Source organism: Engraulis encrasicolus, chromosome 1 (genome assembly GCF_034702125.1).
Source record: "Engraulis encrasicolus isolate BLACKSEA-1 chromosome 1, IST_EnEncr_1.0, whole genome shotgun sequence".
Taxonomy (NCBI): domain Eukaryota; kingdom Metazoa; phylum Chordata; class Actinopteri; order Clupeiformes; family Engraulidae; genus Engraulis; species Engraulis encrasicolus.
The window spans coordinates 17,767,787-17,791,878 of record NC_085857.1 but is presented as its reverse complement, the minus strand read 5'-3'; the positions used below and the strand labels follow the sequence as shown (position 1 = coordinate 17,791,878).

The following is a 24,092-nucleotide window of genomic DNA, read 5'->3' as shown; positions in this document are numbered from 1 at the left end:
AGACATACCACTATTCAGATATACCACTATTCAGACATACCGCTATTCAGACATACCGCTATTCACACACCAGATAGGGTTGTGGTTAGGGTTAGGTTAACTGCATGCGCTCTCCTGAAAAAACCTGAGCAACGTAGAACAAACCACAGAAATGGCATATTTCTGTGGGAAACGTGCTGGTTTTCAGACAATCAATTCAATGTCTGAATAGCGGCACGTCTGAATAGTGCCATGTAACCGTCTACAGTAGCCTAATGTTTTGGTTGACAGACACACCGGGGAGAGACACCGGGGATACAGATCTCTCCCGCGCTCACCCTCCCTCCCTCCCTCCCTCATCTCTCTCATCGCATGTTAAGTGGATTAGCTAATGACTTAGGGAAATTTAGCCCCACAGCCACAGAGTAAGCAGACGTAGCAGCATGCGTAGCCACAGCATAGGCTGTGAAGGCTACTCCCACTGCACACAGGCGTGTGGTCAGTCAGCATCCAAACGTTAGTACTGTTATCTGCACTGAGTGTATGGGTACCCATATGGATGTTTAAAAGTGAAATCATGTATGTCTAATATGGTATCACAATTTCCAGCAATGGAAGCGTTTTTTTTTCTTCTCCTAACCACCACTAGATTTTTGAATGTGTTCACTTGACATTATCTAAAGCATCATGGGATAGGTAACCGTGCAGAGGTAAACAGACAGCAGTTCTTTGTTTATCTGATTCCTAGTATTCATGCGTTGCTTTTCTTTTCAGATGGCAGACAAAAAAATAATGGTAAGGAAACAAAGAAAGTTGGCGTCTGCGCCTACTGGAGACATTGATAATGGACTAGATCCGAAACGTTTGTAGCTCCAGATATTTTCCGTTGACTTCTTTTTTTAATTTGTCAGTCACAATACACCTTTTGAACCTGCAAGCCTTGTGTGCGCCTCATCTTTTTGACTGTCCTAGAAAAAAAATAATGACATAATATTAAATCCCAGTGTGTGTCCCACTGTGTTGTTCCATGATGTTGTTCAAAATCATCTGCATCATCATCCTCAGCTCCCTTGTGGTTCACTGGTGATCCATGGGGCTGCATGTGTCCCATGGTGCATGCACAGGGCCGGAATAACGCACAGACTAGATATGGCTGCAGCCTAGGGGGCCCCCAACTGCCAGAGGGGGGGCCCTGACTGGACATAAGTGAAAAATGGCAGAATTGGGACAAGATGCAATATGGAAAAAAACTGATCAGTTGTGTTGAGTCTTAATCCGTCTCTGTGCATGCAGCCTACCGGTAGGTGTTTATGTTGTACACTAGGCTAAAGGGGGGTGTTTTTTGAGCTGCATAATAGCCTACCTGGTCGTCCACGCGCTGGGCCACCACCGACGCCCCTTCGTCCATTTCGGCCTCATTCAGTGGGCGGATACGCAGTGCCACCTGCATGTACATATCCATACGTGTGATTACTAACAATACCCCTTTGCGATCTAAAATATAGGCTTTATTACTTAACTTAATTGGCCTAAGCAGAGTCAGACTATTAAGTCTCTCTCTAGATTTCCCTTAAGTAAACAATTAACAATAGCCGACATAGCCAAAAGTCTATGCTGCACTACACACGGGTCAAAAGATCAAGAGGAGAAAGTAGACTAGAACAGTTCGAAGACACTTGCCAGCCTAGGTCAAGTCATGTTTTATTTACATGACCTGAATCGCGGTGCAGCATTGTTTCCAAGTGCGCAATCAAGACGTCAGATATCTTACCGTGAGTTGGTGGTCTTTTGATTCCACAGGTAAGTCTTTCATGTTTGTGTTTAGTATTTAGAAAGTAATTAAATCCATAATTTGCACTCTGTCCGTGTCACCCGCAGACAAAATTCATAGCGAGTGCGCTTCCACAGATCCCACCAAGCGTCTGTTTCCACTCCATAGGCCTGCGCTCTCGTTATCCAGGTGACCGGACGACTGTTGCGCTGTCCTCATTGGTCCATCAAAGGGGATAATCCACTCTTTCAAAACCGGACAGCAGATCTGTTGCGGAAGTAGTGGAGACGCACGCGGGGAAAAGTAGGCTATGTCAAGGGACGCTGTTAAGGCGCGTCTCAGTGTTCACCCACCTGTGGGTTTGTAGAATGCACCATGATGTCAACACGTCTCCACCTTCGGACGCAACTATTGATACTAAACCAAGGATTCCTCGGTCAAAACATGATGACTATAGCACACCTTGAAGTAGCATCTAGAGTGCGATATTCAACTACAACTGTAAAACTCACCCACACCTGGTTACTTGTAGACTACCACATGGCCACGGTACCGTAGGCCTAAGTAGGACTACGCCAGATCTCGAAATAATTTACGGATACTCTGTCCATCGCTTCAGCACGGCGAGTCAAATGTTTACATCGGTAGGTCGACCTACATAACATACCACCCCCCCTGCCACCCCTAACCATGCATTGTCCCTCGGGCGCAGCACGTCTCGTCCCCATGGAGACGGCGCGCAAGAGGCACAAGCTATATGTGGTCGTCATGCATGGAGCAGGCGACCTACTGAAATGATTGAAGTATTTCAGCATTCAGCAAACATTAGGGGCTACTATGTGAAGTTCCTGAACTTTAGTTAAAGCATGGCTACAAAACTGAAGTTTCAAAGCACGAAACACTCTGAGCTAAGCTTCATCAATTGTTCAATTATTCACTTTTAATTGGTGAAGTGCTGCAGGCAGGAGAATGTGAAGTGTGGAGCCTTATAGCAGCACTGACGTGGCATGTAATAACTTTATCATATACAAACTTGCACTGAGGATAGCTTGGCTGACTGTTAAGTTTCGCTTGGCTAGCACTTTTCTTTTTTTCTCCATTCATATGTTTATTATTGCATCAGCATAGAGGTGTGCAAGTCATTACTGCTCCATGACCACCACAGTGATGAGCAACCTGGATTCAGAAGCTAGAAACCAATCCAATCAATCAATCAATCAATAAAAATATTTATGTAGCGCATTATCATACATAAATGCCATTCAATGTGCTAAAGCAATGTTTCCCAACCTTTTTTGTCTTGTGTACCCCCAAGCCTTTTCATTGTGCCATGAGTACCCCCTAAGTCAAGTTCTATATCGCTTTCTCCATCCCAATGTAACTAAGCTCCATATATTTGTTAAAATTGAATTTTTCCAAGTACCCCCTGCAGTGTGCTCGCGTACCCCTAGTGGTACACGTACCCCTGGTTGGGAAACACTGTGCTAAAGAATAGAGAAAAGAGAAGAAAAAAATATATTTTGTTATAGTTAGTGTAATTAACTATTATCAAAGGCAGATGAGATTAAAGCTGCCAAATGTTAACATTACAAAAGACCTGGTTTTACTTGTTCAATTAGTGCAGTCACCTGGTTGATTTGGACAGGTAAGAACAGGTGGTTTGGAACATGTGGCACTGGATTGTAACTTCTGAATCCAGGCTGCTATGCTATTGGAACCTACGCACACAGCAGCCGTCAAGTCCCAAGGCGCAATGCCGCCTTTGGAAAATACACACATAAACATACCTGTAATATTAAAACAATGAAAAACGCAGTGAATTAATTTAAAAGTTTTATTTCCAAATACAGCCGTGGGCAGTTTTTTTGTAGCCACACAACCTACTCAACAATGAGTTGTATTCTTTTTATTCTTTTTTTTAACCCTTTAATCCTTTGCTCTTTTTTTCCCTTCATTTTCTTCTTCTTTAAAACATGTCCTTCACCTAGTAATAGGGTAAAACCTGTGTACCATGTCAGAGCTGGCTTTATTTGCATTGTTTACAAATAGGCCTACTCCAGGTCTCCCAAAGGAATGATCTCTTCGTTTATGAAAAACTCGATGGTCTCCTCCTCCCAGTCCTCCACGTTACTGTCCAACTCGTCTGTGTCTACACCTGTGGGAGGAAGAGGAGAAGATAATAAGTCAGATACACACATTCAGAAAGGTATGGATTAGAGCATGACACGGGAGTGGATTTTCACTGCCGTCCCATCCCGGTCCCAGAAAAAAAATCCCATCCCGTCCCGTTCCGGAGTGGAGTAAAAGAAACAAATCCCATCCCGTCCCGTCCTGAAAAGAATGTCTCCCAATCCTGCCCACTCCCACTCAAAATAAATCCCACTCCCGTTTCATAGGCTTTTATAATGAAAAAATAAGCAAGCATTCCCGCTCTCATTCATTTTTATTCCCGCTCCTGCCCGCTCCCGTTCATCTTTAAAATTTTGACTCCCATCCCGCGGGAATCCCGCAGGACACGCGGGACCCACGGGAATTCCTGAAAAATGTCATCCTCTAGTATGGATGTATATACTACTGCTAACCTGGCTCTCACGCAGACCCTCTGTGCATTTCCGCTCAACTTCGTGAGCTCGCACGAGGGTCTGGAAATCTTAGACAAGCCCGAATGGAATCAGAAATTTCACAGCTTATCCAATCAGAATCGCGGGGCGGGGTATATACAAGTCAGTGGTTGAAGTAGTAGTGATTCAAAAAAAGCCACGTGAATTCTCCAATCAGGGTCGTGCTGTTTTGAACACACCCACACCTTTCCAGAGCTAAGCGATTGACAATGTTCTAACCATCGCGTGAGAACCAGGTCAGTATACTACAGGCCTGTGTTAGAAAACTCTGTCACAACAATAATTTCACGTGTTTCATTTTTGTTATTAATGTAGAGCAGCATTCAATCAACAAGTACAAATCAGAAGGATGGGAAGTCAAAGCACTGTTGGATATGTAGTTCTTTTGACTACCATCTTCAAGAGTAGCTTCTTTCTGACCCACCACACTGAATAGCACTAAAATCCAGGTCATTGTAGTGTATTGTAACTTAAGTTATTCAGCATTGTAACTAAGTAAATATTACAACAGAGTTTTGCCCTGTAATGCCTTACATTACTGCATTACAGCAAAACTGCCTAACACTGTCAGGTACACACATTCAGATTCAGACAGGTATGATACTAATGTCAGAAAACTCTGTCACAACTTGCCCATCACTTCAACTGTGTGTTTCGATTTTGTTATTAATGTTCCATCGAGTAACGTTCAATCAGCAAGTAAAAATCAGAAGGATGGGAAGTCAAAGCACTGTTGGATATGTAGTCCTTTTGACTAACTAATTTTGATTGTGTTTCACTGAAAAACAACTAACAATGGACGGGTGTACTTTTGGTTGTTTCAGATATGATTTTTGGCATTCCCACTCCCGTTCCTTTTCATTCCCGCCCCATTCCAATCATGGGATTGATAACATTTTGACTCCCATTCCACGGGAATCATGTGACCTGAAAAATGTTATCCTCTGGGGTGTGTGTGTGTGTGTGTGTGTGTGTGTGTGTGTGTGTGTGTGTGTGTGTGTGTGTGTGTGTGTGTGTGTGTGTGTGTGTGTCACCTCCTCCGAGCTGTAGCCATAGCTCTCTCTGTTCAGTGTATGTCTGCATGGCCTGCTGTGTGTGTGTGTGTGTGTGTGTGTGTGTGTGTGTGTATCACCTCCTCGTAGCTGTAGCCGTAGCTCCCTCTGTTCGGTGTATGCCTGCATGGCCTGCTGTGTGTGTGTGTGTGTGTGTGTGTGTGTGTGTGTGTGTGTGTGTGTGTGTGTGTGTGTGTGTGTGTGTGTGTGTGTGTGAGTGTGTGTTAGTATTACCTCCTCGTAGCTGTAGCCTTAGTTCCCTCTGTTCTGTGTATGCCTGCGCGGCCTGTTCTCTGTAGCTGCGGTACTCCTCCATCATCAGGCGCCGCTTGTCCACCAGTTCCTGCACAGGCACAGGCAGGCACAGGCACAGGCACAGGCACAGGCACAGGGGGGAAACCACCACACGTTATTGTTGTGCCGAGGCAAACAAATGCAACACACATTTTTATTTATATTTTTTCATCTTCGAGTGATGTAGGAGCTCATAAATGAAGTAAAGTGCCATTAGTGGTGTCAACAATGATCGATTCGGCGATGCAATCCAATGCGGGGCATGGACGATTCAGAATCGATCCGGCAATTTTTCTAAGTTTCAATTACTTCCATGGATATTTCAGGAGCAAATGAATGTTAATTAAACATTACATGACTGATACAGACTGATACAGACAACAGCCAATAAATTGTTGCTCAGTATCTGACTACTTGTATTGCCTCATCATGACTGATTAAACATTTGCTTTACTTTCAGTGGCAATGTAATGCATTGCAATGCATTGTAGAATTGAATCGGATCGGATCGCATAGAATCGAATCGCTACCTCCCGAATCGTGATCGAATCGGATCGTGAGGGCAGTGCCAATCCACACCACTAAGTGCCATACGTATTTAGGGTAAAACAAAGTACAAAAGGCAATTGTAATACATGGGTTCTCACAGTGGTGTAGTCTACGTAGAACGCGGGTATACGGACTATACCCACTTCTAAATTTCAGGGATTTCAGTATACCCACTTAAAATTGATTGATCCATTGTTTTAAATAGCATAAATATATACAGTATACCCACTTCAAAAGATGCTCAAAAATACAGTACACCCACCATAAAAAAATAGACTACACCACTGGGTTCTCAATTTTTGGTTTCCCCTGCCTGTGCGACCCTGGTTGCGCACATCTCGACCTCTGATTGTTCTCAAAAAATTTGCTCACGTGGTTGGCTGCCAGTGTCTTGTCCCTCCTCACAACACCGTATTTATAAACAAAAAAAACCCATGTATAGTGATATAAAGTATATAAGAAAATATAAGAAACTGAACTCATTTTGGGACTTGAAAGCTTTCAGCTTTCAGAGATAAAACTCAAAATTCAGAATTTGTCCAACCTTGGAGGCCTTGGACTGGCTGAGTCTGTCCTTCTGCTCGAAGATCTTGGAGTATTTCTTCAGGTCCTTCTTGATCAGCTGCCAGAGGTAAAGCATGGAGAGACAATCCCAATCAATACACTCATTAAGATGGACAGAACAGGTACTGTAATACAGAACAGGTCGGATAAGATCTACAATTAACAAGGTGTTTTCCAAGGGTTTCTCTTATGCTCACGCTCTCTCTGCGTTCACACACACACACACACGCGCACTCGCACGCACACGCACACGCACATGCACACGCACACACAAGGAAATTGAGTCTAGTCAATTAAATGGTACATCATTCCTCAGCCAACATCTTATCTGTTTGTTCTTATCTGCAGATCAGCTGAAATGGATTGTGTGTCGTGGTTAATGGTGGTAGTCTGCCACTGTTTGCTCTGTGTGTGTGTGTGTGTGTGTGTGTGTGTGTGTGTGTGTGTGTGTGTGTGTGTGTGTGTGTGTGTGTGTGTGTGTGTGTGTGTGTGTGTGTGTGCACGCGCAGGCCCGCCGACAGGGGGGGCTTTCAGATGACTTTTGAATGTATTGTGTAGGGGACCCTTTCAGCTGACTTTGTCCTGGGCCCAGCAAAAGCTGTCAGCGGCCCTGTGTGTGTGTGTGTGTGTGTGTGTGTGTGTGTGTGTGTGTGTGTGTGTGTGTGTGTGTGTGTGTGTGTGTGTGTGTGTGTGTGTGTGTTCGCGCATCGGCTTTACCTTTATTTCATCGGCACTCAGGAGAGTAGGGGGCCGCGGCCTCCACAGCAGCTGGCAGAAGCGGTCCTTGTTGTTCTTCTGCAGCAGACGGCCTTGGAAGGTCCACAGCCAGTAGGCGTTGTCCACCTAGCACACAAACGTTCATTCTTATGGTGCATTCCAGTCCCAAATCATCCTAGTAGGAGATCGCACTTATCCAACCTCCTACTACGAAAAACGCTCTGGAACGCCAGTCGAAGTGGGAGCTCCAACTAGCGAGGTCGGGGTGACTCGCACTACTCCCACCTCAACAAATCGAAGTCGGATAATAATGGCGGCGCCCATGGAGCCGTTATTTAAAATGTCAAGAGATAGTGAAACTCCATTTCTCTTTTGTGCAGCTGTTCCAAACACAGCAATTTTTACTCAGCACAAACTTTGTGTTATTACATGATATTGTGTCAACATAAATGTAACATATGACAGAGTAATAACTATTATGGCTTTTTTGGCTCGTATCAAAACACCTCGCTAAAGTCAGCTGAACCGCGGCGGTTGCCATGGATGTAGAACTTCCACTTCAACTGTCAGGAACGGCAGCTGAAATATCCAGGTAGGATAAGTGCGATCTCCTACTAGGATGACTAGGGACTGGAATGCACCATTAGTGTGATGGAGTGACCATCACTAGGGTTGTGGGTGTGTTCTGACTGTCTCGCCAGTCTGGGTCTGGGTTCGAGTCCCAGCTGGGCAACTCTATTCCCCTTCGCTACACTTAGCATATTATACTGAGGAAGTCAACACCAGTCAGTATAATTAACCTTCAGCATGTTTATATTGATCATCTAATGTCATGGCTGACACAAGTTGTCAGTTGTGCGATTAGTTCTGGGCAAATATGTCACGTGATGTCACACTGAGGTGACAATGTATCTCCCTGTGGGACTTAAACCAATACCCTGCACTTACAGCAACTGTTTATTTTCACATACAGTACGCATGTATTAGTATTGCTATTGCAATGATCATGATAATGGACAGGCCCAGTTGTGATGTGTCTCTCCTCACCTTGTGGTTGCACCATGACACTGAGGTGACGACGGATCTCTCAGTGGGACTTAAACCAATACCCTGTACCTAACTAACCCAATACCCAGTACCCACTTGTCATGCGTCTCTCCTCACCATGTGGTTCCACCATGAAACAGATGTGACCATGTGTGTCTCAGTGGGACTTAAAGGAACACTGTGCAGGAAATGATCAAAAAAGGTACTGAAACTATGCTGCTTATTGAAACTGGGTTGCCTATTGCCAAATGTGATCTTTACATGAACGTTTACTAAGTAATAAAGTAATACTTAAGTAATACTTAAGTTACTAAAGTAATAAACAAATATTTTCTAGTATGATCCAAGTAGAGTCATTTTTGCAGCTAAAAATGGCTATTTTAGAAATTCAAAATGGCGGACCATGGAGAAGATCCCCCTTTTCATGTATGAAAAGTGCAATTTCTCCAGTCATAATGAATACTTAGAATTTGATGGTGGTGGTAAGTATTCATGAAAAAGGTGACATTAGTGAATGGGCAGCATGAATTCTGGAAATAAACAACTACAAATCTCACACAGTGTCCCTTTAAACCAATACCCTGTACCTAACTAGATACAATGTATTGTAATGACAATGACCTTGTGGCTCCACCACGAGACTGAGGTGACGATGTGCCTCCCCGTGGGGTCCCACTCCACGTCCGATGCCATGTAGTGCTCCGCAATGTTCATCATGGTGCAGTCTGACGTGTCCACGAACGCCAGAGCACCATTCATACTGGGCAGAGGAGGAGAGAAGGAGAAGGAGAGAAGGAGGGAGGGGTGGAGGAGGAAAGAAGTAATGTTTTTTCACTCTCATTCTCAAACTATTCATATTTATAATTTAATAAAGTCACTCTCTGCAGTTTGGCTGAATTTGCGTGGTGCACGCGGCATGCCTGTCTCAAAATCTACACATGCTGTTAATCTAACTGGTCCTTGAATATAATGCTGTTAAACTCCCCTCGCTGTGTGAATCCAACAACGAATACAAATGACAATATCTCTCCTGTGGCACGTTAAGTCTGTTTTTCCTACGAGTATTCTTTTTCACGTCGCAAAAGTGGTTGGGAGACCAACCGTTCACTTACTTTTGACTCATTTAAGCATAAGCCAACTTGGGAAAGTAATTACCGGTAATCAACCTTTTATACCTACCTTGTGTCTTCAATTTACAATTCTTAGCGCTTTTGAATGAACCATTGGCAAAATGGAGATTTTCTCTCTCTCTCTCTTTCTCTCTCTCTCTCTCTCTCTCTCACACACACACACACACACACACACACACACACACACACACACACACACACACACACACACACACACACACACACACACACACACACACACACACCTTACCTCCTTAGTCCAGCCAGCACCAGGAACTGTCCCTGTGGACTCCAGAAGATGCTGTTGGCCTGCTGCTTATCAAACATCTCTGCAGAGAGAGAGAGAGAGAGAGAGAGAGAGAGAGAGACAGAGAGAGAGAGAGAGAGAGAGACAAAGAGAGAGAGAGAGAGAGAGAGAGAGAGAGAGAGAGAGACAGAGACAGAGACAGAGAGAGAGAGAGAGAGAGACAGAGAGAGAGAGAGAGAGAGAGAGAGAGAAAGAGAGAGATAGAAAGAGAGAGAGAGAGAGAGAGAGAGAAAGTCTCAGTTGCCGCTACCTATTGAAATAACTAATTGGAATAACTGCATGCATTACAATTCTGATGGACAACACTGAGTGTGTTTACATGCAGTTCAGTATCCCGGATATGATCGGGATATGAAGTATCACAAAATTTGCAACCTAGGCTGAAGCGCAGACATCCCCTCTTCGAAGTGTATCCCGAATTTGCGTTTGAACATATAAACACCCTTTCCCGACTTCAGTATCCCGGATAACCCCCTTTTCCGGACTTTGAGAAATCGGGATATGCTAGGTGGAGTATTCAGGATATGGGCCCATGTAAACACCTTATCCCGAATACAGGGGCTTCCCGTACAACGCTGTTGCTGCTATCCAGGCTACAAGTATTTGAGTTCTATAACGGCCAGGAATGTAGACTTGGATAGAACACTCTGTGCACATATAAAAACCTTATCCCGAATAGCATTATAAAGGGAGATGCCTCGGATACTGAAATGCATATAAACGCACTCATTGCCCTTTCTTACAAATTCAGGGATTTGTTTCAGGATTTCAAAACAAATTTAGCTGAATCTAGTAATGCATCAGTCAAGAATATTCCCTTCATAGAGTATTTTGTGGGTCATGATGCAAGATAAAGTTGCAGGAGAGCTTCTTCAGAAGAGAAGCAGAGTGTGAACACCTCTTCATGCCTATGGAGCTGCGCTTGTCATTGAGTATAGAGAAAAAGCTGCCCAAAATAGCTGCCCCGAAGGCGTCGCCAAGATGGCCGCCGAGTGGAGGAACTCATGAAGACGGACTTTGGCGGTACTCACTGATGAGTTCGATTTTGCCGTTGTTCTTGACGTGGTAGAACGAGGCGTTGATGCGGGGCGACTCCCCGTGAAGCACTGCGAACTTGCTGCCGTTGGGCTCCCAGGCGAACGCTATGATGCTCTCTGTGGAGGAGGGATAAGGATTCACCGTAAATGTTGAGATTTTAGTTATGAATAAAAGAAGAACTTATTATCCGGAGTGAGTCAAATTGAAGGTTCAATTTCCAGCAATATTTTACATGAGGTTAGCACTTTTAATAATAATAATAATCAAGTCAAGTAAGGTTTCTTTGCACAAAAATAGACCTGAAGTGTGCGGATTGTCTTCTTTTTATACAGAAATTTCTACTGAATCCTGCACATTCTAAACAGATGAGCGGTGGCCTATCACAACTTAAATAATAATAATAATAAAAGTTTTATCAAGTGTTTCTCATAGCACTCAAAGACGCTTGCTGGTGGAATACAAGCACGTTTCTCTCTATACTAGTGTTTTGTATGTACAATATGTGCATGTAGTTGAGTGGGTTTTGCAAGGAAATTATAACATTGTTCTTTGCACTGGGAAAAGTTCCAGATGTTGCTGACCTTTCATCTCCACCACGTCTACTGGCACCTGTTTTTCCCTCATGCGGAAGATCTCGAAATTTGTCACAACACCCTGCAACAGCGGAGAGGCGGACAGAAGTTAGTGGTCATATTCAAAGGATTACTAGAACAATGGAGTCAACAGTTTATAGGAAGGGAAAACATTACTTGTTTTTTTTAGTGCGGCACCACATCATCTTCAAGCAGTGTAGTATGGGGATTACATTATGTCCAAGACTGTCATGTTTGCTCCAAAACCTATTCTCACAGCTGATCTTTCTTTCAAATGGTGTTCATTTCACATACCAAAAAAAACCCCCATTCTAGGACATTCTTCGATCTAGACCATAAACTGTGTTACTTTAGGTGTGTGGTTGCCTGCTGCACACCAGACCATATCACAGGTGAGATATGGTCTGGAGACCGCCTACTGAATTTCTCGTAGGGGAGGAGTGGTTTACAATTGCCAACGGCCTTTTATTTGCCGTTAAAATTTGATAATTTGGTGTATACATAGCCCATCATCAGCCAATCATGTCTGTTGTATCCAAACAAACGGCAAGCTTCCATTTGTCGAGTAATATGCGTCATTATCTTTCCACATCTCCGTGCTCTCGGATTCCCAGGCTTACATGAAAAGTAAGACACTTTACAACCTTTATAAACCCTGGCCAACGATTTTAACTGTATTAAGCTCCAAAATAGTGGCATACCCCTTTAACCCTTTGTTCGTACCTGTGTTCCCTTAGGTGTGCGGTCCACCTTGACACACAGGTAGTCCCCGTTGCGCTGCCAGTGCAGCTTGCAGTCCACTACGTTGAAGAGGTTCCTGACGCGGATCTCCTGCCGCGACGGAAGCTGCATCAGCGTCACGCGCGCCGGAATGTCCTTGTCCTCCGGAACCCAGAACGCTATGATGTTGTCACCCGGCGACCACGAGAAGTCCCTGATCACAGGGCAAAGGAGGAACATTACGGAGGTTGTTCACATGAATTTGGCATTTTATCGACGTCAATATAAAATTTGTTCCATAGAGCATTGTGTTGTTACAGACAAAAACATTGATATTATGGATATTACAGATAGAATATCCAGTGTTTCCCACAGAAATTTTGGAAACTATGGGGGCAGCCGGAGGGTTTTTTGTTGGGGGGGGGGGGGTATTTCACGCGGGTCTTTTTTTTGGGGGGGGCGTGGAAATTCATTCAAATTCATAAATGCAAAAAGGCAAAACAATGAGTAAAGTATGACATTGGCACATGGAGAAACTATAGATCTACATTTCAGCCATTTATGTTTTGAGAAATGACATGCTGCACAGTGAATCATTTCTGTTTGCAACACACTTTTCATTCGTTCCTCATGCAGGTGTCTATGCAATGAAAAAGCCTTGGGAGTGTCAGTAAACTCATCCCAACTGTCCCTTTTTTATTTCTCCCAAACCCAAGTTAATATACTAACTGCAACAACTTGACTAGGCTTTTGATCCCTCTGTCTTTCATGCACTCATGGTTTTTTGTCTATAGGATGTATTTACTCCAGGAGGTAAATGCGAAGGAAATCGTTTTTCAAATCGTTTTTAAAAAACGGAAATCGTTTTTTAAAAAAAAGTTGAAAAGTAAAAAAAATAAAAATTAACAAATGTTTTTTAAACATTTTAATAAACTATGGCGGCCAAATTTAAACGCCATAGTTTCCTCAATGTATGGGAAACACTGATATCCATTGACTATATTTAGGCAGAAGGATTGTTAGTGGTGGACAAATGGTGCCCTCTTTTGGCAAACTAATTAAACTACCAATTCAAGTTCACAGAGTACATTCACATTGGGCATCTGTGTGTGTCCCACGCACTTACAGTAAGTCTAAAATCACAAGCTTGCATATTAGAGCATAAAGGTATGTGTACTCAAGACTAAGCAATCTGTGATACATGGTGCTTGGAAAGCTCTGTGATGAAAATTGACAACGGCATACTCACTTAATTCCACTGATCTTTAGACTCTTTTTATCCAAGAGGCCCATAGACTGTGAAGAGAGAGGATAGCTTTGTTAAATGTTTGCATGCAATATTGAATTCTTTTTTTACAAGCATTGCACCAGGTTAAATTACACCAACACTCTTCCCCTTTCGAAGGGACAATAGAACTCACATACGGTACTGCACATTTATGAAATTGATATGCACAGATGGTGATCGTTCCCCCCATAGTGGCCATTTTGGATAGTGTGTGTGTGTGTGTATGTGTGTATGTATGAGTTTCTTACCGGCGTCTCGTAGATACTGAGTGTGTCTTGTGTCATCCTGGCGAAGAACTTCCCATCCTGACTCCATCTGTGTGTGAATGAGGAAATCATGTAAGTGAGTACGGTGAACCAGGTGAGACCGTTTTTATTTTGTATTAGTTTTAATTTTCCCTTGAACTTAATACACGTTAACACATCATCTCTTCCACTTCCTACTTCCAAGCACATTTATCCCTTCTAGTGTGCTCTAAACAAAAAGTCATGATGACGGAAACAACGAATGGATAAAAAAAGAAAAGAAAGAAGAGAACACAAGAGACATTGACAACAGAAATCTGAAAGGAGCATCTGCCTCAGCTGAAGATGGTCCTATGAATCTATGTAGTATGAAAGTGAAAGTGAAAGCCCATTGGGAAACTCCAACTCCCATTGTCATTGTGACACAGCACTCCACAGCACACAAGTGAACACTGCACACTGCACACAATGAAATTGCATTTTATGCCTCACCCGTGCAAGGGGGCAGCCCTCAGTGGCGCCCCATGGGGAGCAGTGCGGTGGGACGGTACCATGCTCAGGGTACCTCAGTCATGGAGGAGGATGGGGGAGAGCACTGGTTGATTACTCCCCCCACCAACCTGGCGGGTAGGGAGTCGAACCGGCAACCTCTGGGATGCAAGTCTGACGCCCTAATCGCTCACCCATGACTGCCCATATATTATAGTATATTGCTCACTTGAAGATGGGCCAGTGTGCGGAGCTCTCGCAGTGGAAGCCCCTCTTCTTCTGGCCCGTCAGGATGTCCCAGATGATGATGGCCTGGGGGTCCTCCTTGGTGTCCATCAGGGGACTGAACGTCACCACGTACCTGAAATAGACAACGCAACACCTTCATCAACAACCCTGTTATGAACCTACCTAATCACACGTTTATATAGTATTTAGTACAGCTATGGACGCCATTTCAGGGGACTGAACGTCACCACGTACCTGAAATAGACAACGCAACACCTTCATCAAAAACCTTGTAATGAACCTTATCACACGTTTATATAGTACGGTATTTAGTACAGCTATGGACAGCATTTATCAGGGAGAAATGGTCCAGAGTTGTGACACATTGGCCTTTCCATAAAGGTGGTCACGTGGATCTTCTTGGGTCTTCGTATGGACATTCAGCATACTGTCTGCATGTGTGGGTATATTTTGGCTGCTATCGTTTTGCAACATTTTTACTGGTGCTGAAATGTCATCTACTATCTTTTAAAATAATTCTCCCAAATGGAGGCACAAGCTTATTAAGCGCAATGGTGGTGTTCCTGGCACATCACTGGCAATATATATCCCAGCCAATAATTCCTTCTCCTCTCTAGACAATTTGCGTATAACACTTTTGTAATATCACATATACGCACTAGGCGTAACAACACAATTATACCACTTTTATTTAACACCTATCTATTGCTTTTTGTCTGGTAAAACGGCACTGTCTGAAACAAGGGTCAACGCGCCCAATATTTTTTTTAGCATACTGTACATTTTTTGTTGTGTGTACTGTATATTAATTGCCCCAACATTGCCCCGTATCACACTGTCTCGTTCTTGTACTACGACAGGAAGCCATGTGGCGAATGTCCCCGAAACGCAATACAGAGACCTACATACAGACCTACATATGAACATGATATAGAGCAGTGTTTCTCAACTGGTGGGTCGCGACCCAAAAGTGGGTCGCGGAGGGGTCATGGGTGGGTCGCGGAGCCTTGGTGTAAAAAAAACATAATTCTAAAAAAAAAAAAATCCAACTTTTCCTGCAACAATTTATAACTTTTATTTTGATAGGCTAGTGAACTCCGTGTCATCTGTCGTCATAGATACAATCTGAATGTTTATGCGAGATAGACAGCGTGCAACCAGTCATTCGAGTCTTGGTTACATTTTGAGAATTATATTGAATTGACTTGATTGCTAAAAAAATTGGGTCGCGACCGAATGAGAGTGGAAAATGGTGGGTCCCAAGACTGTTCCAGTTGAGAACCACTGATATAGAGTATAAGAGGGCAAGAGACTAAAAATAGCTTCTACTCCACACTATGGCTATAGACAGAGCGAGCTTCCCTCCCTAGACACACGATGAGGAAACTATTCGCCCACTAGGGTTACATAGGAATGCCAATGTAGAGTGTTCTTGTCAGACACATCGTAACTAGGATAGACGGCACGGCAGTAAACGGCTCTCCCTTGAAAGTCATTATGATCTATGATCGTTTCGGTGCAAAGTATAATCCAAGACCTTGTAGCAAACAAACATTTGTGTTTTGGTGCAGCTATACACAGAGAGGACCCCCTCCCCCCCCAATGCAGAGTGTTCTTGTGAGACACCTTGTGACTAGACTAGACGGTAGAGGAGACGGCCCTCTCTTGAAAGGCATTGTGATCGTTCGTTTCGGTGTGTAAGTATAATGCAAGACCTTGTAGCAAAGACACTGTTGTTTTTGGTGCAGCTGTAGACAGAGAGGACCCACCCAGCCCCCTCCACCCCCCACCAGAGACACACACACACACACATACACACACACAGACACACACAGACACACACACCACCGGTGACAGACTATGAGAAACTATCCGCCCACTAGGGTTGCAAAGGACTGCCAATGCATAGTGTTCTGGTCAGACACAGAATGTTCTTGTCATGCACATCCTGAATAGCCCTAGACAACACAGCAGACTGGCCCTCCTACCTTGAAAGTCAACGTGATGATACCAGTCTGCAAGTATAATGTAATGACTTAGATATACTTTTTGGTGCAGCTTTAAAAAGCCAATTTGTTGAAGCGCTCCTGGATTTCACCGGCACCATCAACATACGCATTACATTACATTACATTGCACTTAGCTGTCGCTTTCATTTATTCAAAGCGACTTACAGTTATTATTTCTTTCTTCAGAGTATTGGTTACAGTCCCTGGAGCAATGTGGGGTTAGGTGCCTTGCTCAAGGGCACTTCAGCCATGGATGGAGATGTAGGGAGAGGTCAGGGGGGGATTCGAACTTGCAACCCCTAAATTGAAAGACCAACTCTCTAACCATTCGGCCACGGCTGCCCTTACATATCACATCATGGCAGAGAGCTGCACACGGCAAGCAATGTCCGTCATTTCAGCTACCTGAATTTCACCTCTTATCTCGTCAGACACCATGGCTGCATTGGGAATAATTGTATAAAAACAATAGGGCGTTTTAAAAGATATATAATTTAAAACAGTCAATCCACAGGTGCAGGATTCAGGAAAGCACATCATTGTACAGACTTGAAGTGTGTGGATTGTGTCTAGGTAGGATTAAACATTTAATTAATCACTGTCCCGAGTCAGCCGATGCTTCTTTGAGTCACTATTACTTGAAGGATGACTCTCGCGACCTCTTGCGCAATCCGCTGTCAGAGAACCCCAAATGCAACTTTTGACAGAGCGGTCCGAACGAGTGTCGTGGGAAACACTTCTCATTCGAAAAATTCTCACAGCGAGTGTATTTAAACAGCATTTTTTCATGACAGTGTAGATTTTGAGACAGGCAAGCCACAGGCACCGCACAAACAATGTCATCCTACATTGTGTACCTTTAAAAAAAAAAACACAAAAAAAAACAGTAAAAAATAGAAAAAATATGAACGGACCTTTCGCAGGGTGAGAAGTCGATGAGGGACACCCCCTGGTGGCTGAACCTCTGGATCTGCTTGAACTTCTCCCCGCCCCACAGGGCGATGCCCCGCTGGTGGAAGGTGGCCAGGTACGTGCCTTTGGGTGACCAGCGCACGTACGTCTCTGTCCAGCGCTGAGGTGTAGTGGGAGATACATGAGGAATTCAGGCAACATCTGGCAACACTTTTTATAAGCTTGAATTTATAAGGCGCAATAAACACATAAAATAAGTAAATGTCTTGGTACTAAGACAATGACGACAGATCTGCAAAATATATTAAACGAGAAGACTTGGAAAACTGTAAGACAACTTGTCTTAAAACCTCTGCATGTTAGTTTCTTACATGGTTATTTTGCTTGCTCCACGTCAACGATTAGTTTTTTAATATAATTTACCTTACACATTTATGTGACTAATTTGTTAATACTGTATATGGCTGTTTCAATTCACCACTCACTCCACGACCACAATATGTTCTTTAATATACTCTGCCATACATCTCATTGTGTTTAATTACATGGTAATTACACTCACCGCTCTCTCCTCCACGACGATTGGCTCTTTAGCGTCGTTGGCGAATATGGCCGTCCTCTCCCCCGACTCGAAGATGACGCTGTACTGGTCCCGGCAGTCCTGATCCTCGATCCAGTGCCGCATGTTACCCTGGAAACGTTAATGGGGGCAAATGTTCAGCTTCAGCAAGCAATTACGGCCGATACAGTAACACATTTTATATGTAGGATATACTGCAGGTTGCACACACTGAGATACATATATTTACTCCCATTGGTTGTGCAAGTTACACCACACGTTTATGCTTATTAATTTAAAAAGGGACAATGCACAATGTATCGGACATATCATTCTCACAGGCCCTGTAAACGTACCAACGGTTTTCACTATGATGTCTTTGGGAATTCTTATTCGTCCAGATTGTAGTGGTAAGGTGAGCACAGCTGCATACAGCTGGATTCTTTTGGAGCTTCAAGATGTTTAAATTTTCCTCCATCTCAAAAACCGTCTTCAGTGTCGGCCTGGTAGATAATGATGGTCCACAAACACAAAGACTGGCTCAGCATGACCAGGCGAGAACTGAAGGAGCTGGAGCATTTTGAGAGGACATCTTCATTCTCCAAAAGAAGTCCAATTTCATAGCGTCCGTTTCATTTGATTATTAAAGTGATGGTTCGGAGTAGATTCACCTTAATGCCATTTGGACCGTGACATCCATCCAGTAGTAAACCCGAAGTGTTTTATACCTTGGGCGAACACTAGCCGAGTTACCGAGTTATTCCGAATAGCTTAGTACAAGCGCTAACAGAACTTGGCAGCATCTCCAAACTTACCACACTGAAATCATATAAAATCATCAAATCATAGTGTGGTAAGTTTGGAGATACTACAAGTTGCGTTAGCGCTAAAGTACTAAACTATTCCGAATAACTCGGTAACTCGGTTAATGTTCGCACAAGTTAGAATACACATCGGGTGGACTACTGCATGGATGTCACGGTCCACATGGCATTAGGGTGAATCGACTCCGAACCATCACTTTAAAGCAGTGTTTCTCAAAGTGGGTCGGAAGCCCCCCTAGGGGTCGAGGAGGTATTGGAGGGGGGGCGCGTGAAGTCAGAAGGTTTTTCTTTTTTAATACTTTTCTGCTTTGCCATTAAGTCAACACATTCACTTTACAATCACAATATATTAATTCATTTATTCACTAATATTTAGAGAACATCATAGGCCATATACGTGTATATTAGGCTCTAGTAAACTTTACGAAAGCCTATTTATTGTATTTTCGTAACGATTTTGCTCGAGGGGGGCGCAGACAGACACCCTTCCTCTGAAGGGGGGAATGGCAGGAAAAGTTTGAGAAACACTGCTTTAAAAGGAAGTACTTACAAAGTCTTTGAACGGCTGTTTCTCTGGTGTTTCCCACTCATCACTGATATTCATGTACCTAAGGAGGAGCACAAAACACTAATTCATCATCTATTAGGGATGCAAACGAACGACTTTAATCGATCAATGCTTTAATCGATTACAAAACATTAATCGCAATTAATCGACAATTCAATTGACAAGAGACCCAGGTGAAATAGACATGTGAAGAGTGTGTGTGAAGAGGGATGTGAATAGTGTGAATATTTTAATCACTTTTGGGTGAAAAAATAGAATTAATTTAAATGTAGTATTTAATCTCAATTTTGTATTAAAATTGTGAGAGTTCGTGGGGAAACGCTGCTTATCAATTAATCATAAGTCGTAAATCAACTAATGATTAATGAATTAATCGATAATTTGCATCCCTATCATCTATTCATCACTCCCTGAAAAACTTCAAGTATGAGGGATATTATGGAAAGGGTCCTTTTATGTGTCTGTCTTTGTGGACAAGAGATCATTTTGCACCTAAAATGATCGATCACTTTAGAGATATGACTTTCAACAGACAAAATTAAATGTACCCTATCCCATGCAAAATACAAAAGTGTTATTACGGATTCATCACACCCTGAAAAACTTACGAGGGACATTATGGAAAGGGTCCTTTTATGTGTCCGTCTTTGTGGACAAGAGATCATTTTGCACCTAAAATGATCGATCACTTTAGAGATATGACTTTCAACAGACAAAATTAAATGTACCCTATCCCATGCAAAATACAAAAGTGTTATTACGGATTCATCACACCCTGAAAAACTTACGAGGGACATTATGGAAAGGGTCCTTTTATGTGTCCGTCTTTGTGGACAAGAGATCATTTTGCACCTAAAATGATCGATCATTTTAGAGATATGACTTTCAAAAGACAAAATTAAATGTGCCCTATCCCATGCAAAATACAAAAGTATTACCGGTATTACTGATTCATCACTCCCTGAAAAACTTCCAGTATGAGGGATATTATGGAAAGGGTCCTTTTATGTGTCTGTCTTTGTGGACAAGAGATCATTTTGCACCTAAAATGATCGATCACTTTAGAGATATGACTTTCAACAGACAAAATTAAATGTACCCTATCCCATGCAAAATACAAAAGTGTTATTACGGATTCATCACACCCTGAAAAACTTACGAGGGACATTATGGAAAGGGTCCTTTTATGTGTCCGTCTTTGTGGACAAGAGATCATTTTGCACCTAAAATGATCGATCATTTTAGAGATATGACTTTCAAAAGACAAAATTAAATGTGCCCTATCCCATGCCTGAGTTAAATGAAAAAAAAAAACACCTACTTGTCAAAGTCTGTGAAGAGGTTGACTCTGAATGTGTGCTGTTTGTCGAGCTTGTAGCCATCTGCGTTTTTAACAGCTTCCATGGCGTGGTTTGGAGAGGAATATTCTAGAAAAATGTACCTAAGACAGAGGGGGGAAAATCAGAGCATATTGTTAGCATATTGTATTTGCCAGAAGTCTACATGAGACAACACCAGCAACAAAATATCAGCAAGATCAAGTGAGGGACATGCGGACAATTAATAATATGATTCTATGGCATCAGCACTTAGGTTAGAGTTAGGGGCCCCATGTGGACCGTAAGATAATTTTACACTATTGCCATGCACGTTATTACCAGAGATTCTTTAAGTATATAGAGATATGCCAACATAATAGGTTTCTATGGGCACCTAACGTGACCAGGTTCCGGTCTGCCTAAAGGGGCGTGTCATAATGCTCCTAGCATTGAATAGAACAGTCCTCAGGTCTGCCTAGGTCTGCCTAAAGGGGGATTTCCCCCCCAATAATAGAACCCGGAAACAATGGGCCAATGGAACTTCTCTCTCTCTCTACTATCTCTGTTATTACTATTCTACAACATATGACCGATGAATATACTCACCCTTTTGTTGAACCCCCCTCTCCTTCAGGGTAGAATTCATTGGTGATCTTGCCAAACTTGGAGAAGATTTTGTGGATGACGTTCTTGAGCTTCTCCAGTCTCTCGGGGCCCACCTGGGGAACGTTGTCCACGACCACCACCGAGTCGATGCCGTCCGCTTCCAACGGCTTCTCTCGAAGAACGTCCGCTAGGAGCTCTAGGGATATGACGGGAAAACAGAATTTAATAATGACAAATAATATAGTACAAAAGATTGTATTTGTGCATGTCTGCACCCACACCGTCCCTGGTAACAACATAAAACATAACAGCAACATCAACTGACATCATAAAACAAAGAAAAAGTTTAAACTATTTTGAGGTTTTGAGGAAAAGAGGGCGAGGGGAAACAGAAATTACAGGCTAAAAATGATAAGCATGCACCCCCCCCCCCCACTCTCTGATAAGAGTTATTAGTTAAAGATAATTTTCAATGCTGACCCTGGCCTCTCTTCAACAACCTCCACTAGGAGCTCTGAGGTTGTCAGACAAAACAGAGTTAACCCTCCTGTTATCCTCAGATTAAGGTTACATCCGTGATCCTTGGGGTAATTTTGACCCCAGCCATTTAAATGTCTACAAAATCAGTAGAAGCAAAATCTTTTGCACCGGTTTATGCCTCAGATATTTACTGTTGCTCTGTTGGGGACATAAAAAGCCCTTTTGACCCTCGTCCACATCATACATATTATTTGTTATCAGAGCCCTAAATAAAGCAAAATGTTCTGTTCTAAATAACTTATGTTCATGTATTTGACATAATCTAGACAGATTGGAACATGTACTGTATTAGGAAAATATGGATGTTCCATTTATGTTTAGTACACTTAAAATAATGTGGGGTCAAATTGACCCCAAGGAACACAGATGTAACCAAAACGTGTACAGCACTTAGGGAAAACATTTTTGTGGAAATTTCACTTTTTTCACATTGACCCCATATATTTAGAAAAGTCATCCAATATGAAGCAAAATAATTATGTACATCATGCATTTTTCGGACGCTAAACATTGAAAGGGGTCAAATAGACCCCAAGGATAACAGGAGGGTCAAATAATAATTACAATAATAATAATCAGGGCTCTAAATTAACTTTTTCCACCACCAGCCAATTTGGCTAGTAGACATTTTTTTGTACTAGCCAAATGGAAGGTCATCTTCCAACCCTACCCTTCTCCCTCTCCACCACTTTCCTGACACATCTTCACTGTCCTGTCACAATATGCACCAAAAATAAAAAATATATAATGATAAATAAATAGTGATATTGTATTTTGAAGTGCCATTCTGAACACCCAATGTCTATGGGAACATCATTAAAATCAGCACAAAAAAACCTGACACAATGAAATGAAAAAGCATGCAGAAAAGGTTACAAAATAATTTAGATGAGTCCCCATAGCCCCCAAAAGACCCAGCTGCTTACAACTAAACACATTTGATTAGGATGATCTGGAAGAAATGCAATACTGTTTTTTGTGCAGGATATATTTAACTGATTAGGACTATAGACAAAGAACCACCACGAGATAAGTCAATTACAGACACATCAGCAAGGGCCTTGGCTGACCACCATCCAAGTCTAAGATTTCGTCCAGTTTGTTACACTGTAACAACACAGTAGCCTACTACTAGGATAAATAATACTACATTAGAGCAGCACTGTTGAGTTGTCAACCATCGTCTTTTGAGTTAGTATTACGAACAGATTATGAAAGGGATGACAAAAGACTGAAATGTTAAAGTTGCACATTACACGAATGAAAGGCCGGTCGCCGGGTGGGCTGACCGGGCTAAGATCAGTGACAGCTGAGAGGACGTGTCTTGCAATGTTGTAATGTTAGTGATATTTGATCGTTGTGTAATTATACACCAACCGGCGTTATACAACCAACGAGGTCAGTGCATATGCATGCCTCTGACTTTACATTCAGTGTATTTTATGGAATTGCACAAAACATGCATGGGAACAATGTATCAATTTTGGCCCGTTCTACAGATAGGATGCTGCGACTGCGTCAGCATCCGAGACACACACATCGTCCGTCATCTTCTACACTCAAAAATCACATCAAATAGGGCGATTGCCACAGTCTATTTATGGAGATTTGCACCCAGTGGCATACAAGACGGTGGTCATTTAGGTAAGGTTTCATTCATGCGGAAGAACAGAGAATTAATGTCAGGTAACACACATGGGCTAGCACGCTAGCTTTAGCAGCGGCCCGCAAAGGCAAAAGCCTGGCTCTTTCCCAAGCTTACCATCATCCTCGATGTCATCCACAAAGTCCTCCGTATCGCTGAACGAAGGCTCCTCTTCTTCGTCAAATTCAGCTTCCTCTGACATGTCTAGTGTGTTCTGCATCTGATAACGTGTCGCGAAATGTAATAACACAGGAATAATATATTTCTAATTAAGATGTAGTAGACCTACACGCATCATTGAAGAACCATGCACCCACAGCGACAAGTCTAGGGAGATCAGGATCTTCGAGGACAACGAAGTTGCGCAGTATTTGCGCCGACTCCTTCACGCGATTCTGTGGACTAGACTGCGGTAACATGAACGTAGGCGGTGTCGTCAAGACACACATGGCGAGGA

The 24,092-nt window shown here is 42.8% G+C and overlaps 2 protein-coding genes across 2 annotated transcripts in view; both read right to left on the bottom strand.

Moving 5' to 3' along the window:
• The window catches only part of si:dkey-26i13.8 (kinesin-like protein KIF19), a 46,561-nt gene extending 44,239 nt beyond the window's left edge, over positions 1-2,322 (bottom strand). Inside the window, exons 1-3 of the mRNA XM_063198270.1 lie at positions 2,269-2,322; positions 1,751-2,103; positions 1,343-1,423 (exon numbers count right to left, since the gene is read on the bottom strand). Coding sequence (XP_063054340.1) covers positions 1,343-1,423; positions 1,751-1,792 — 123 coding nt within the window. The 5' untranslated portion in view covers positions 1,793-2,103; positions 2,269-2,322. The remainder of the gene's footprint in view (positions 1-1,342; positions 1,424-1,750; positions 2,104-2,268) is intronic.
• Positions 2,323-3,566: 1,244 nt separating this feature from the next.
• LOC134448391 (eukaryotic translation initiation factor 3 subunit B) lies at positions 3,567-24,020 on the bottom strand. The gene is made up of 18 exons (XM_063198069.1): positions 23,753-24,020; positions 21,451-21,646; positions 20,847-20,966; positions 19,508-19,565; positions 18,137-18,265; positions 17,577-17,734; positions 14,634-14,765; positions 13,919-13,985; positions 13,632-13,678; positions 12,386-12,596; positions 11,651-11,723; positions 11,063-11,185; positions 9,975-10,053; positions 9,216-9,354; positions 7,548-7,673; positions 6,811-6,888; positions 5,658-5,766; positions 3,567-3,905 (listed from the first exon to the last, which is right to left on the bottom strand). Exons 1-18 carry the CDS (start codon positions 23,853-23,855, stop codon positions 3,802-3,804), a joined length of 2,052 nt encoding a protein of 683 aa, XP_063054139.1. The 5' UTR covers positions 23,856-24,020; the 3' UTR covers positions 3,567-3,801.
• Positions 24,021-24,092: the final 72 nt, after the last annotated feature.

Coding starts and splice junctions, on each gene's coding strand:
- LOC134448391 (XM_063198069.1), bottom strand. CDS start 23,855: ATGCAGAACACACTAGACATGTCAGAGGAAGCTGAATTTGACGAAGAA. Junction 14,766..17,576: donor GACTTCTCACCCTGCGAAAG/GTCCGTTCATAT, acceptor TGTCTATTTCAG/GTACGTGGTGACGTTCAGTC. Junction 11,724..12,385: donor GCACACCTAAGGGAACACAG/GTACGAACAAAG, acceptor CCGCTGTTGCAG/GGTGTTGTGACAAATTTCGA.